This window comes from Musa acuminata, chromosome BXJ2-3, assembly GCF_036884655.1.
Source record: "Musa acuminata AAA Group cultivar baxijiao chromosome BXJ2-3, Cavendish_Baxijiao_AAA, whole genome shotgun sequence".
Classification (NCBI taxonomy): Eukaryota; Viridiplantae; Streptophyta; class Magnoliopsida; order Zingiberales; family Musaceae; genus Musa; species Musa acuminata.
In genome coordinates, this window is record NC_088340.1 from 43,874,806 (window position 1) to 43,891,359 (window position 16,554).

Sequence of the window (16,554 nt, forward strand, 5' to 3'; positions counted from 1 at the left end):
GAAAAAAGAAAAAAAAAAACACATTTAGGGTGATTAGGGCCATGAAACTTCTCGCGTGGTGATAATTTAAGGTAAACTCGTGATATGCGGAAGCTTTTGAGATGTGCATGTAAGCATAAAAAATAGTTGTGTTATGCAGAATATTTTAATTTTAAAATCGAAAATTAAATAATAATATATTAAATTTATGATGTGTACTTTTCGATGTCATTCAAAAAAAAAAGTATCTGATCTATAAGAGCATTATCGTCATATCTAAAAGCTATAACAATGTCGATCTATAAGGAGAATTAGTCTCATATTTTTTTCTTTTCTTATTCTTAACAATAGATTAGAGGCAAAGAGCGATAGAGAAGATCTAAAATCTCTCAATAATGTCACGCATTCCTGCCTCCTCTTGAATTAATATTATAATACACATAATACGATAAAGTCCCGATAAAGAAAGGTTGGAGGGAGAATTGGAGTCCCACCTCGGGTGCCTCGATTTTCATGTAGAAGTAGTGATTTAATAAATATAGTTGATCATCATGCTAAGTAGCTATTAGCTCGAACTCGATTGGGATGTGGAAGGCTACTCTAACATGTTCTAAATCCAAAGTAGAAATCCGAAAGTTGAAGGACTTCGTCTAGAATAATGAAATCTCATTGCCTAAAGGATTCGCCTTTGAAGGGTTAACGTCCTTTGAAAAGACAACTTTGGGCCCTTTGGAGAAAGAGAAAGTTTGCATAGCCAACACCAAAGACAGTTGCGGAATTGGTGACCCATTCGAATCCCAACCATTAGAGGAGGAAGAGGAATCCGAAGACATTCAAACCTTGTGACGAGGAACCTTGAAGTTTTTCAAATGTGTTAAAACCGATCATAATATTTAGAATCATTCGAAAGTATGAAGTGAACAAAGGGACGACTATTTATAAGGGTCAAATGACCCTCGGGCTATCCTCGACGGTCCATTCATTTTTCTGATAATCTGCGTGAGGTGACAATACCTAATTAAGCAAAAATTATATGGAGGTATGATTGTGATTTTTTGAAATCCCCGATAATTTAGTGAACAATACCTTTGAAATGACCTAAATGCTCCATTGATTGAATGATAATATGATTAAAAGTGCTCCCTTAGATAATAACACGATTGTAACGATCAAAAGTACTCTTTCGATGATGATGATGCAATCAAAATAATAAAAAAATACTCCATTCGATGATGTGATCGAAATAATAATAACAAATTACAACATGCCCTAATTCTATTACACACGTTGAGGCACGATCAGGCATGTCCCCAACATAGTTTTACAAGGTTCGTTGCATCTTGAATCGAACAGACTGAAAATTTCTCAATATCACACTGACTGAGACAGATGTAAAGCAATACATCAATTGACTCCGAATCAAAATCACAAGTGGACACGTAGACTATGCTTTCACAAGTTCGTCTTTTTTTGCCCCCTTTAATAGATATGAATGTCATAACAATCTGGTTTGCATGGTTCAAGCAACAAGCAAACCATAAAAAAATTTCTTTTATAATGAATTTGCAAAACATCATCTTCCTCATTACAAGTTTGTTCTCACCGTTCAATATAGATCAACAAGAGCCTGCATATGTACAGTAATGCCTGCAAGTTTGTGTGATTGCCTGTATATAGAATGCGATGAAAAGCCTCCGGACAATGTAAGTTGATCCGTGGTTGGAAAGAAATCAATTCTCTTTCTGCACTTGTAGTCTCTGAATCAAGTCATGGTACTTGGGGAAGAATGTCTTCTGGAAATTCGAGTACATAAAATAAGGCAGCAGAGCTGAAACAACAACAAGCAGAATGACCAGCCAATAAAGAGGACTCGAGGCACAGGCTTCCCGGAAAACCCAGTATGCGGTTGTGGATATCGTCGATGGGAACGAACCATAAACTACAAGAAACATATACCAAAATATGATGCTTCCCCAGATGACGCAATGTTGGATCCATGTAAAGTAGCTGAGGTAGATCGCTAATTGGCAGTTCACTGTCCACACGACGCAGGTGTACATTGTTACTCCCAGGATTTCATAGGCTGCGACATGACCATCTTGTCGGAATGCTTGGTGAAAGATGGCATGGGTTGTGAAGTAATAGATTACGAGGGCATTGCAAACTCCGTTAATCATCCAACCTAGTATACGAGGCCAGCTGAAGAAGATGTTCTGAACACCATCCTGATGCAACTTAGGGAACTGCAAAAATGATGAAGATGTAAGTGTACGAAATGGTAAAATATGTATGTGGAGATCATATGAAAAATAAGAGAAACAGGGTGCCAGAATCTTCTCAAACACTTGTTATATTAGGATGGATTAAATCAGTAAGGAACCCAGCAGGTCAAAGTTGAATGGCCTAACTATTAAGGATGGATCATGAAAAATTATAAGAAATTTGAATTATGAATTCAACAGTCACAAAAGAGAACATCCCATGCCAGTATTTTTATATTTTCAATTCTCATTTGTCCTCTGGTGCAGGTGGGTTTGCAGATAAAATGAAAACAAAATCCTTCTAGCTGTGACTATTTGATGTTGGACCTTTCTAAACACAAGAACATGATATTTTGGATTCTGGTACAAACCAAGCAAAATAAAGGAGAAACCAAATTATCTTATAAAAAACCTTGGCAATAAATAACAGCAATTTATCCAAGTTGACTGTCAGAAGACACCTAATTATCAAAAATAGTGTACTGTTACCAATGTCTTAAACCATAAGAAACAAATGTTGCTCTTCAAGAAGAAGCTATCATTAACTATCATGATAACATGATGGTACACTTTGTCTTGTAAAAATTACTTTGTTCATTTATCACTAACATTCTACCACATGAAATGCCACTTAAGGGAATCCATATGTTTTAATTCTTATTATCCAATTAATTCCCTAGAGTTTGGGAAACAGTATCCTGCATTTATATTCCTTTTTATCAAGTTTCAGTGTGGGCGAGATGCTATCTTTTGATTGTGTCGCACAATGGATGTACCCATTATATGGGTTTTTCCCATTGTCCTCTGATCAAAATTAGAGTATCTGAGATCAAAATGATTTAGTATTTTGTAAATGAAGTTGGACGCAGCAACATGTTCTACACAAGGTTTTCTCTACGTGAAATACAAGCTTATACATATTCTGAATGGATGGAAATTAAATAGCCATATTCTATACCTTCAGGCAAAGATGCGCAGAAACGTCTTTATCAAAAACACCTAGTGCAATCACTGGAAGAGATGTGAAGGCAACACTGTAAAATGATATGAACCAATCGTTATAAGCAGGCTGTCCTGAAAAATAAGCATGAGCCTCGAACCAGAAAAGAGTGAAGCCCATCGTTATATTTTTGTAGAAAAAGTAGCATATCTGTTGATAGAAAATCAAAATTAGAAGTAGGAATCTAACAAAAAATGATTAGAATTAAGTAACCACCCATTTCCAAGCAACACATTTTCCACTCTGGTTTTAAAGGATTTTTTAATACTACAATATAAACTAAAAAAGGGAATCTAAGTAGACAGACTCCCACAATTCTTTTTATAAAGCTGAAATAAGAATTTTCATGCCAAAATACTAAAAATGCAAAAAAAAAAAAAAAAAACCAACATTTGCAGATGTTACAATAGTGATACTTACTTGGTAGAATTTTCAAGTGCATAAAGAATAGACACCATATCATGAGAGAACTATAGAATATGATAACATAACATACAGTGTTCTTAAAAACACTAGGCGTCAAAAGGTGACAAGGTCTTAAAATGCTCGTGATGCTAGGCGCTCACCCAAGTGAAACGAGATGCTCTAGAATATTAAGATATAAAAAATTAATAATACAATTATGAATATGATTATATAAATAAAAATATGACATTAAATTGAAAATATCTAAAATACCAAGTCACATTATCCATCTTCCAATGACAAAAATACCAAAAGACTCAAAACAATAAGGTTTTACATCAAATATAATCATCATTATAATCAACATCATTATTCTCAAACTTATCATCATCTTTCTCTTCCTCTTATCCATCTTCATCAAGATAGGTTTCCTCCTCTTCAACAAAAATAAGAGATGAACTTGATGCTTTTGCACTCATTTTTACCTTCGTTATCTGTCTTGTATATGTCTGTAATTCTCCAACACCTGAAGTTCTTGTCACATCTCCTCATGTTAAGCTATCATCTCCAAATACAAGTTCATCTTCAGCATCTTGCAAGTTCACACTCATTTCCCCTACCAACCACTCATTTGAACTATCAATATCTTGTAATGAGATTAGATCATTATTATTTCATAAATCATGATGAGTTTTCAATGTTTGATTATACTTTATATAAATCAGATCATGTAATCATTGATGCTTTAACTGGTTTCTTATTTTTGTGTGAATCAAACATGTCATATGAATTAAAAATATTTATTCGTGCCTTGCCTTACCTCACTGAAGCGCCCGGGTGACTTTTTAAAACATTGATCACATACAAGTAACACTTCATTCTCTCAGTAACTCTAGGATTAGAAAGGAAAAAAGCAACTAAATAAGAGGAATGTGTAAATTTGAGACTTATGCATTGTGGTGTTCTATTAAATTCATTAATCCATAAATGTAAAGATATCTGCATCTAACAAATAGATAAATACATAAGAAGGTAACTGAGACATGCCAACACAGCTTTCCTTTGGACTTGGGATTCCAGGCTGGTTGGAAGAGAATATATCAAACTTCAATGCCCCTAACTTCTACCCAGTACCAAGTAAGATGTATGCCCATATTCAACAAAGATCGTTCTATAGAAGCTGTGTTTCCAATTAGGCTTGAGTTACTTATCATCAGAAAGAAAATCCTAGTTCAGTTATGTGAAATACATTTTAGATCACAAAATAGAAATAAGTATTTTGAAAATGCTCTACCATGGCTGAAATCCGCCTGTAACACCAATGCCCATGAACAAGCAGCAACCGCTCCAAAAATCGAAATTGAGCTATTGCAAAGTCACTTGACATTACAGCCTGCAACCAAACATTTGTGACTTGAAGCAGCAAACATTATCATGCCTATAACATACAAAGTATAACTCAGATTTACATAAATATGCATCAATTATCTAATTAAATACACAATGATACGTGACCACATAGATGACAAGTAAAACCAGATTATATTTTCACCTAAAACAAGCATGTGCATATTACAAGTCCGAAGTCAAGTCAAATTAATATTTATTTTCATTTTACAGCATGTTCAAGCTAATTACCACCAAGGACAAAGGATAACTTAATTTCCACTTCCTTTATCCTAAGCAAGCAGATTTGAAAAAATGCACAAGCTGGCCTACAAACAGAATGATGCAAAAAGATGTTTAAACACATACAAAGAGTTTCTTCTCCTTGTAAAAGATTGTAATTCATATTGATGTCAATTTCAAATGGGGATATTATTCTACAAGTACAAGTGTAAGTATTCTTTAAAGCCATATGATTTTGGTCTTAATATTTGTTATCTAATCTCTAATGTTCCATCTTTTTAAAAACTTAAGACAAGCTAAGCTATTCTATGGATTGTGTAAGTCTCCACATTTTACTTGGCAAGAAGAAAATTGATAAGATCTTAAAGGTCTTATCGCCGCTCTGATACCAAATGATAAGACCCTAAAGTCTTATCGTAAAAAAGAAAAGAGAAAGGGATGATCACTTCGAGGGGATCGGCCTCCTTGATCGCTTCGAGGGGATCGACCTTCCTTGATTACTTCGAGGGGATCGGCCTCCTAGGGTTTGTCAAAAAACATAATAGTATTTTTCATAGATTACCGAAAAGAAACAGTTACATCCCTATTTATAGAGTTCCACCCAGAGTCCATCAGGACTTGAACTCTAATAATAAATAAATATTAAATAAACTTCTACTTGACTCTAATTGAATCAAACTGACTCAATAAACAACTAAACTAAACAGACTCAATAAACATTATTCAAAAGCTCACAAAAAGGGTCCTAACAAAAATATACAAAATAAAATAAACACATGTATGAACAGGCAAATGTCAGTCATAAAGACAAACCTGCATGCCCTCAACCCCGCTAATACCAACGCCAATGTCAGCCTCTTGAAGCATACCAACATCATTGGCTCCATCACCAATTGCCAGTGTAGTTTTCCTTGTTCTCCATTTTACCAATCTGGTGACCTGCATTCCTAGGTTTCTATCAGATGATTTTCGTACATGATAAAAGTAATTATTTAAGTATTTAAGTTTGATGAAAAACGTACCAGTGCCTTCTGTTTAGGTGAAGTTCGACAACAAATAACAGATGCACAAGCAACTGCCAGATCTAGAAATGAATACTCCAGACTTGTTGAGAGAGCAAAAGCCAGCGAATCACCGTCAATGATAAGAGCAAAGGGAACATTACTTCCTTTCATTTTAGAAACATGTGACAGTGCTTCACATATTTGCTTGGCAACATTCTCATGTAAGCTCTAACAAGTATTGGAATTGTTAGAAATAATAAAAAAAACCATAAAATTATATTTTATGTTTATCTCCACACCTTTTCCAGGGCATTCTTGTCCCCATCTTTCTTTAGCACATTAATATCTGGGGTATCAAGCGTGATAACTAATTGCTCCATTCCTTTCCTTAGCAATTGGCAGGCAAACCTGCAAGGTCTACTAATTTACTCACGAGCAGATAGGCTGTCTCTCTAGTACAACTGAAGGTTGAGAAAAATTCACCCTATGTTGACTGCAGTTTCCAATTTATCACCAGTCAAAATCCAGATCTTGATTCCAGCTTCTGCAAGTTTGTTAATACACTCAGGAACCTGTACAATGAAGACAAGAATCAGACGTACTTCTGAAGCTGCAATTTTGATCCAAATAATTATAATATCCATGAATGATTTGATTTGGAACCTTGACATAAAACTTTAGTAAGATCAAGATGGCCAAGCACATTAATTCCATAAAGACATGTGATTATCTGAATAATATCTAACTGCACATGACTTCCACTCTTTCATATGGCTAAGTGTTATCTACAAAAATTATGCTTGTGGGCGACCTCACTAGGTGAATGTGTTTCAGACAACAAACTAACAGAAAAACAATATTAACACAATGAATGGCCAAAAGCCACAAAAGTGAGCAGAGTAAAAAATCTAGCTTAGATACAGCTATTGTTTTGTTAAAAAAGAATAGTTTCTAATCTTAAATTTCAAAATTTACCCCCTTCTGTAATCTGTCCTCAACAGCTGTGGCACCTAAAAGGATCAAATCCCTCTCAATTCTGTCAGCTACTTCATCCACAATTGTATCATGATCAGCGTTGACTGAATTTTTTATCTTCACAAAATCATCATGCCATGGAATGTATTCTTCTGCACTTAGTATGCGGTATGCAACCGCCAATGTCCGTAAGCCTGCCTCTGAATAGTCATTGATGTGGCATTTGGTATTTGGTTCAAATACCTGCCCATTCTTGGCAAGCCTTTCAAAGATTACACTAAAGCAATCAGAAAAAGAAAAAAAGTGTGAGCTTAGGATCTAAAACCATTGACAAGATATTGTTAACTTAGTGCAGATTTAAGGACACAAACCTGTCGGCACCCTTGCAGAAAAGTAATAACTGGTTGCTCTCAGTCCTCACAATTACGGACATTCTTTTGCGAGCACTACTGAATTCTAAGGTATCGAGAAGTTCATACGTCCTAAAATTTGGAAAAAAAAGTTATAATAACAAAGAACAGAAGATGGATACCAATATATGAAGCTGCAATATTGAGTTAATTTATCAGCACCTATCAACCTTTCTGCCAATCTTTGGATCAAACTCATGCAAAGAGACGCTTGTCTGGGTTCGTCTGTAAAATTCAAAACCAAGTTCCCTTGCAGCTGTAACAAAAGATGCTTCATCTGGGGACTCAGCTTCATATAATATTTCATCAGATTTACTAACAACAGGAATAGCTGTATGGCAGATTGCTAACACATGAAAAAACTTGTGTATAACTTCTGAATTAGGTTCTCCAACCCATTGTCCATTCATTAACCGATCATCTCTGAAGCTGAAGCCTTTGGTTGACTTTTTGGATGTTCCTTCAGACTTGTGCCTCTCGAAAGCAGAAGGTGAATCATGACGTTCAAATGGTTCATACTGTATAATTCCTGAAGCAGCCTTCTCCATCTCACATGATCTACTTCCATAAGCAATACCAGCTATAGAACATTTCACAAACTCCATCGAGTTGCAAGTCAGCGTGCCAGTTTTATCTGATAGTATAGTATCAACCTGTCCAAGTTCCTCATTCAAATTTGATGTACGAGCACGTGCAGGCTTATCACTATCCTCGCAATACATTTCCTGATCATGGTCTATGAAGATACTTTGCAAAACCTTAACAATCTCTATGGATATATACAATGAGATGGGAATCAGGCACCCATATAGCATGAGGACTGTCAGAAAGTGGAAAAAGGCAGCCAACCCTGCTCTGTTAGGATCGAAGTATATTGATGAGTTGTCTGGTCTTAAATACCACCTATAGTTTCCAACACTAGTTTCATTTTTAGTTTTGATTCCAAAGAAAACAGAACTAATGGATGAAATAAAAACCAGAGAAGCGAAAAGAACATAAATTATCTTATCCATTCTCCTCTCAATGTTACTCCTTTTTGAAGGAGGATCCATGGCATTCTGCATTACTTTTGTGTCATGTCCAGTAAAAATCACAGCACCATAAACATGCTGGGTATTTCTGAGCTTAGAATCTCTCAACAGAATTTGTTTTGGGTTAAGAGGAAATTGAACACCTTCATAATCCAGAATCCCAATGAAAGAATATAATTTTTCATTTGGGTCTTCACAATTTATCAATGCTTTGAAGTTCTGGAAAGAATCTTCATTATGCAAGGTTGATGTCACTTCCAAGCTCTGTTTACGTTTTAAGTTTGTCTCTCCATCAAGGTTCATGGTCTCAACATAACAAGTGCCATCATCATGATTAGTAGAAAGCAAAAGTAAATCAGCAGGGAAGAATTCATCCTTCTCCACTCTAACAATATCTCCAACTCTTAGTTTCTTCCATTCTGTTTGGTAAAGAGAAAAGGATCCATCATAAACTTTAACCTTCCGATTGTTGACCTCTATATCCTGACAAGAATATTGAAACTTGACATATGATGAGATGCATTATCTCCCAAGCAACCAAGAATTTATATAGTTAAAAAAAATAAATAACATCTTAAAAATGGGCAACTACAACAACATTTTGGGGACCACAAACATAAGCATTAAATTGTAGCATGTATGTGTTTGGTTCCAGTAGTTTGGAGATCCTAGATCAACAAATTCTCTTCTTATGCTCCTCATTCCTAATTCTACTTTACTGTAAAATGTCAACATTTTTTTTTTAATCTGATTCCAGTGTATACACTATGTTATGTGGTTAGTTATGGTCTGTATTTGAATAATTAGAATGATTTCTAAGAGTACAAGCAATTTTCAAACCCAGGAGACAAAATCTGTTGTCTCCTATGAATAACAGATACAACTCATCTGCATTCCAAGAATAGATAACCATATCCTTGCACTTTTCAAAATAAGAAATTTTCCATTTCATGCTTTGATTCAGATGCATATTCTTGTTCAACTTTTATCCCCCAGAAGAGGAGGTACTTTTAGACTTGTAAATAAAACATAAATTTTACGCCCAAGAACAAAATACAGACTCCAATCTGTCTTAATTCTCCAAACTATTTAGTTGTGAATAAAAGATGAAGTAATATATGGCGTTACAAGAGATTTCAGTTATTCCATGTCCATGGGTTCTTTGATCAACATAACCAATACATTATATGTAACTTTAGAAAAAGATAGAGATTGTAACCATGTAATTTCAATGGCGAATTATAAGATGAGGATAAAAGGGAACAAATTTTCTATCTTTGATTGCATTAGGCATTAAAGCATACCTGCTTCTTGCGCTGCCAATCTTCGACGGCCTCTTTGGCCATGGTCGCCCCCACCACGACGACGAGGGGGAGAAGGATACTGACGGCCCGGTACGGAGCAAGGGGGCTAAAGGAGATGAAAGCTACGATGAGAAAGAAGAAGTTGGCCACTCTGCGGAACTGTTCGAAGAGGGACTTGGGAACGAAATTGGCCACCGTATACTTGGTGGTGGAGATCGAATTATCCGGGTAGTTAAGCTCCAACGCCTGAGGACTCGCCGGATCGTTGCAATGAACCATCCTCGAGTAGCCGGCGTCGCCGCGGCCGACGCCGGGACTCTGGTCGGCCGGAGGAGGGCGGCTGCGGCGGCGGGAGACGAGCCCCATTTCGAAGAAGAGATGGGCCGATCTCGGCCTCCTCTCCCCGGCCATGTGGCAAGGAGGTTAGGGTTCGCCTCCGCAGAAACAAAACGGAAGCTTATTTGGTTGCCTGCCGCCACATTTGCGGCAAGTGCCAATTACCAACAACAAAGCAAAGTGCCAAAGTGCAACATTATATATATATATATATATATATATATAGAGAGAGAGAGAGAGAGAGAGAGAGAGAGAGAGAGAGACTGATTTCCATTAAAAAAATATTTTTTTGGTTCTTTTAAAAAGGCACCTTCTGTTTTAATTTTATATATTTTTAATTTCATAAATATCCTTTTGATCCCTTCCTCACCTATTGCTCTCGCCATCCTCCCACCACAAGCAATGAGAGGATGTAAGGGAGGAGACGATGGGCTTTGAGAAAGGATAAGCAACGAGGAGAAAGAGATGACAAACAGAAAAGGAATGGAAAAGATATTAATTGAATTATAAAAAGTAAAATATTATTTAGAAAAAATTAAAACAGGTTATCTTTATATATATATATATATATATATATAATATGACGAAAAGAGAATTTAAGCTCAAGATGCCGACAACATTCGAGGAAGACTACAGTATGCACAACATGATAGAGCAGCTTTTCACAGAGATTATAGGTGGAACGAGCTCACGCTGCAACCGCGTCCACTAGCGCTGCTCTCCAAGCTCGTCATCACCGGAGGTGTTCTTCCCTGAATGCCACTCTCTTTGAGTGCCCGAGAAGGATACTCTCCCGAACCCCCAGTTCCCTACTCGATACAACTCCTCCCAAACTCCATCGTTAGCTCCAAGACTTGAAGGTAAGCTTCCACGTCCACTGTGACCCTTTCTTTCCCCCACAGCACCCTCTTCGTTCCACTTGTAGTTCCTCTTCATCTCTGAGCTCGTTCCTTCTCTTCCCACGGTCGCCGCATCGGCCACTCTTCTTCGCTGAGAAGCTCCTGTTCTCCTCAGCGACTGCCACCACCGCCTCGACACCATCCACGGGACCTTCACCAAGGTCAGCGTCAGCATGTTCACGACGGCGCACGGGCAGCAGCCTAACGCGATGCAGTTGGCGACGAGGACTGCGGTGCACGAACGACATGAGTTGCCGGAGCACTCGACGTGATCGCTGGCCTCGCTTGACCTGATCAAAGTACAGTCAGTGAAATAGCTTTTATAAATATGCAGTGAACAAATTAAGAAAGAAATGTGCTTCCCAATTATTTTTGACCTCTTTCTTCCTTCTAAAAACCACTATATTTTAAGAACAAATATGTCATTTGTTCATCTTTGCTCTTGATTCAGTCCTAGCAATTAGATAAAAGTGCAAGCCACGTTATTCATTGACTTGAATTTAAAATGAAGAACAATTAGCTTGGATTTTGTGGGAAAAAGGACTTGACATTTCGATAGCTATCATCCAGAGTAATTTGGATCATGATTTGTATCTTGTGCACAACATCAAGCGGAAGAAGAGAAAAAGAGTGTCACATAGACTACCAACCTGGAGCAATATGGCTCTGTTGTAGAAGATTGAACCATTGGGTTTCGAGGTCTCCGATAGGATTACAGCAGCAGGCACCACCGACCAGCTTCGCTGAACAAGATGTTCGATGGAATGAAGGGCTCGACCAAGGGGAGGGAGAAGGTCTCGCTGCCCACTGTTGTCACCAACCTCTCAAGTACAGTTAATAGGGGTGGTTGGAGGGCTCTTCTTCTACGTTTCCACGAAGCCAAGCCAATTGCACTTCTTGGTGTATTTATATATTCCTGGGGCATTAGCTCATGATAGGCTGCCAAAGTTTGTGCATCTCCACCTCAAGGACTAAACAATGGGAAGGAATATGATCGAGCACCTGAGTTGGGGAGGCCAGCAATTATGTCATGTTGAACTGGAACAACAAGATCAGCAAGTTAGATCACTTGAGGTTTCAGTTAACCCAATTTAACAATCTGGACATGGAACATAAAAAAAAATTAAATATAATGTGAGCTTTCTCCAACACAATTCTATAGAAATGACAATTTGAATCAGGAAATATTGTTTACACAATTCTAGATTAGGTTCACTATAATACTTGAGGCTGGCATATCATACATACAATAGAAAATAACAACACTAATCTGGTCATCCATCACTCCAGGCTTGTGATGGATGCATAGATGACTACTACAATGTTTAGCAGCACATGGTATTTAGAAGTACATATGGAGATCTAAGTTCAAACAATGTCTGTGTCTCAAAGAATACCAAAATCATATTTAGTAAAAAGCTACCCTCCTGAACAGCAGTAAGCAAGTTTCAGTACTGTGGCTACATCGAAATACATTTTAAAAAGTAGACGATGCAATCCTCATTTCAAACGGACTTACAATTAGATCATCCATGGACTGTTTCTTCTCCCTTTCAATGGAAGAGCAAAGATCTCAACCTTCATCAGCCCCTTGGTATTAACATAAAATTGAGCCACAGCATCCCTCTGCTTTTTCTTAAGGGAAAGCAACTCCTTTCCTCGAGCGATATGCCTATTCCTTGAGCCACTCGAATGAGCTACCACCTTGCTGAACATCTCTTTTCTCACCATCGCCGTTTCTCTCCATCATTTTTGGCACCTCCAACCCTGAGCTCACCCAATGTTGTGCAGATCAAACTTCTAAATGTGAAACTGGCCCATGAATATGGCATGTTCTTGGATGTGGTGCACCATCCCCAACGTAGTGGAAATTACTCTAGTCCATAAAGTTAACCATATTCAAGTTGCCAGAATGGGCAATTCTCATTATGTACTTCCATATGTATGCTGAACTTGTTTCTGCCCTCAAATAAGTCTTGTAGCTGTGATTATTTCATCGCTACTTCATTGAGAGACTGACCACTAGTTCAGCTATGCCATTATCTGTTATTTAGCTGTCACTGACTATGTAACAACCAAGGACAAAGAAGCCCGTCCCTTGGAATGCCAGCCTCCATATACCACACTAGTAACATCAGTCATCCAGGTACGAACATACCATGAATTGTCATCGTTGTCTTATTCAAGTATGCTTAGGAAATAAAATCTATGAACTATGCACCAAAGATATGCAAATCTAACAAGCATAAAAGATCAACTTCATATCTCAAAGTAGACATCCACTAGTATCAGTAAGGCAGTTAACTGGTTTCAGGAGTACATGCAATTACTAATATCATACACCATGCAGGAAATTCATGTAGTGATTTAAGTGTCCATGTACTTGGAAATAATATCTAAAATGGACCATAAAACTTTCTTTCAATTGCAACTAGCATTAGACGACTCGACCGCATGACAAAAGACTACATTGATAAAGATACCATCACAAGTAAACTAGTCATGAAGTGACAAAACAGAAATTCTAGAAGAAGACAAGGTAATGTCACCATATCATGGAAGGCTCATCACCTCCAATGCTTCCGATATCAACAACACTCAAACAGAAGACAAACAGCTACTTTAAGCTATATGCCTAGGCTAGCAACTTCATTATAAGCTCAAACTATATGATCAAACCACCAGAGCTTTGGTCTTTATATTGTAGGATTTGTTAGGTATAAGAAAAAAAATCCTAATGTTCGTTGCCTAATTATCAAGAGGATGCTACAGTTTAATGGTAAAGATATAATAAGAAAGACAATAACTATGTGTATCTGTTTCCTGCCAAAACTTATTTGTCTCTACTCCCGTAAGATGTTGTAACAAGTACCTCTTAGCTTGGTAAATGATGTCAATTACCAATAGTCACCACATGAGCACTCTCCATCAACAAAATGATGGAAACGGTTTGCATCCCTCACTATAATCTCTTTCTGCAAATAACTGGATGCCAACTTGAAGAACTTGTGGCAATCCTCACAGATTCTCAAGTTCTTCATAATCTTTAAATTAGTCTTACTAGCAGAAGTGTTCATAAGTGCAAAAGCCAAGGCCAATTTCTCACTGTGATGCAACAGCCGCTCTTCCTTGTGCTCCTGAGTCTCATGATGCACTAATCGGGTATGCACCACATAACCAATTTCCTTAAGACTATCCACTAGCCGATTGAGCTCAGCATATATTGCCTTCCTTAGTGGATGGTGCCGTGCACCTACTGAAAACCTATGAATGTGATTCTCGATCTCAATCCAGCTAAGCCCAGGTTCCTTCTTCACTCCACACTCTTTCATATCCTTCCTAATAAAGGATGCATCCTCTAGGTTACCCCTATCATAATGGATGTTGGACATCATCACATACCCAATTGAATTCTTGGGCTTCAATTCCATCAGCCTTTGGGCTGCTTTTTCTGCAATCCTAGCCTCCTTGTGCTTCCTGCATGCTCCAAGCAATGCACTCCATACAACAAAGTCCGGTTCCACTTCCATTTGATTTATCAGATCCTCAGCCTCTTGCAAGTTCCCAGCACGTCCAAGAATATCGACCATACAAGCAAAATGATCGAGCTGAGGAGCAATCCCATATGCTTTCAACATAGAATTGAAGAGATCCCGGCCTTCGTTTACAAGCCCGCTATGGCTACATGCAGTTAGAAGCCCAACAAAGGTAGCAGAATCAGGTGGAATATCCATACATCTAAAAACTCCAAGTGCCTTCCTCCCACGCCCATGAGCAGCATAAGCCTTGATCATTGAGTTCCATGACACTACATCGTGAACCACCATTCTCTCAAAGATATGTTCTGCCATGACAATGCTACCACACCGAGCATAGGCATGGATTAATGCATTTGAAAGAACCAAATCATCTCCAAATCCAGACTTCTCAATTAGTGAATGGACAGCAGAGCAGTGCCGCTCTGTTGCAAAGCCTGAACAGGCCTTCACCACAATAGAAAATGTGTATCTATCAGGACTGTAATTCTTGTAGCGCAGTTGGCAAAAGAGCCGAATTGCCTCTTCAGGCAGCTGCTCGGCAAATGAAGTCATTATGCCCGTCCAAGACACAATGTCATGTTCCCTAACCCCACCGAATACTCCATAACAGTCATCGGTGCTGCCACCCACAATGGAGTATGCCTTGACGAGAGCAGTTGCAACCTCAACCTCATAATCATAACAAGTTTTAATGACGGGAGAGTGCAACTGCCGGCAATGCTGAAGGCAAGAACACGAGGAGATGACACTAACTAATGTGGCACGATCGAACCCAAGGCCACCTCGTTGCATTTCCACAAAAAGCTCAAGCGACCGGTCCAGCTGACCATTCTGTCGGAACCCTGCAATCATCGAATTCCAAGTGACGAGGTTCTGGAAAGGCATCGTCCGAAAGACGGCCCAGCTATCGTCGCACTGGCCATAGCAGCTGGAGTACATAGTGATCAGGGCGTTGCCCACGAATACATTGGCATCGAGGTAGATCTTAGAGGCAAGGGCGTGTACCTGGCGGCCTCGGAAACCACGAGCTGCCCCAGCGCAGGAGCTGAGAGCGGTGGCGAGGGCGAACTCATTGGGGAGGTGGTGAGGGAGCATGCCAGCGAGGAGGCCGAAGCAATCATCGTGATGGCCGTGCTGAGCGAACCCGGAAAGGAGGGCGGTCCAAGAGACGAGGTTGCGGCGGGGCATTTCCTTGAACACGCGCCGGGCAAGGTCGAGGCGGCCGCACTTGGCATACATGTTGAGAAGGTGGTTGGCGACGAAGAGGTCGGGCGGCCACGGGAGAAGGGAGAGCATGCAGCGGTGGAGGCATCTGCCGAGAAATAGGAGGCGGCGACGGGCGCAGGCGTGGAAGAGGGCGGCGAAGGCTGAGGGGTGGACAGCGGAAGGTAATGCGAGGGCGGAGTGGATATGCGGGAGGTGGTCGGAAGCGCAGAGGCGAAGAATACGAAGTGAATATTCGTCGGGAGGAGAAAGGCAAGGAGGTGGCGTAGCGTCGGAGAGCGTGGTGGTGGCGACCGCCGCTGCCATGCGACGGAGGGAAGCGATGGGTTCGACCATACAGAAAATAAAAATATAAACATATTAACGAATTTATATATGACACCATCATCTTAGTTAAGATGACGCGTCATACACGATCAAGATAATTAAATCTCATCTTTAATTAAGTCAGTCAAACATAAAATCCAGTCCAATAATCGTCTCTTGAGATTTCTGTTATACTCTTTTCTTTGGGTTTGGATCCCCTCCAACCGATTGGCTCTCGACACGTAGGTGGAT

At 39.0% G+C, this 16,554-nt stretch overlaps 3 protein-coding genes across 6 annotated transcripts; all 3 read right to left on the reverse strand.

Moving 5' to 3' along the window:
• Positions 1 to 1,426: 1,426 nt before the first annotated feature.
• Positions 1,427 to 10,514, reverse strand: LOC103979766 (probable phospholipid-transporting ATPase 8). 3 transcript variants are annotated; one of them, XM_018822702.2, is made up of 11 exons: positions 9,999 to 10,514; positions 7,826 to 9,177; positions 7,625 to 7,735; positions 7,254 to 7,530; positions 6,762 to 6,850; positions 6,578 to 6,686; positions 6,297 to 6,506; positions 6,088 to 6,213; positions 4,940 to 5,038; positions 3,199 to 3,390; positions 1,427 to 2,222 (listed from the first exon to the last, which is right to left on the reverse strand). In XM_018822702.2, exons 1-11 carry the CDS (start codon positions 10,407 to 10,409, stop codon positions 1,710 to 1,712), a joined length of 3,489 nt encoding a protein of 1,162 aa, XP_018678247.2. In that variant the 5' UTR covers positions 10,410 to 10,514; the 3' UTR covers positions 1,427 to 1,709. The 3 variants fall into 3 exon arrangements, with proteins under 3 accessions (XP_018678247.2, XP_064957587.1, XP_064957588.1); XM_065101515.1 differs by having other exon boundaries at positions 7,826 to 9,113; positions 9,999 to 10,137; XM_065101516.1 differs by having other exon boundaries at positions 2,083 to 2,222; positions 3,199 to 3,274.
• Positions 10,515 to 10,805: 291 nt separating this feature from the next.
• LOC135581383 (pentatricopeptide repeat-containing protein At1g71420-like) lies at positions 10,806 to 16,328 on the reverse strand. Of its 2 annotated transcripts, none has more exons than XM_065101518.1 (3): positions 14,106 to 16,328; positions 11,884 to 12,271; positions 10,806 to 11,523 (listed from the first exon to the last, which is right to left on the reverse strand). In XM_065101518.1, the coding sequence occupies exon 1, from the start codon at positions 16,300 to 16,302 to the stop codon at positions 14,131 to 14,133; it is 2,172 nt and encodes a 723-aa protein (XP_064957590.1). In that variant the 5' UTR covers positions 16,303 to 16,328; the 3' UTR covers positions 10,806 to 11,523; positions 11,884 to 12,271; positions 14,106 to 14,130. The 2 variants fall into 2 exon arrangements, with proteins under 2 accessions (XP_064957590.1, XP_064957589.1); XM_065101517.1 differs by having other exon boundaries at positions 12,753 to 16,328.
• Positions 11,043 to 11,921, reverse strand: LOC103979764 (uncharacterized). The gene is made up of 2 exons (XM_009395969.3): positions 11,884 to 11,921; positions 11,043 to 11,523 (listed from the first exon to the last, which is right to left on the reverse strand). The coding sequence occupies exons 1-2, from the start codon at positions 11,919 to 11,921 to the stop codon at positions 11,043 to 11,045; spliced, it is 519 nt and encodes a 172-aa protein (XP_009394244.2).
• Positions 16,329 to 16,554: the final 226 nt, after the last annotated feature.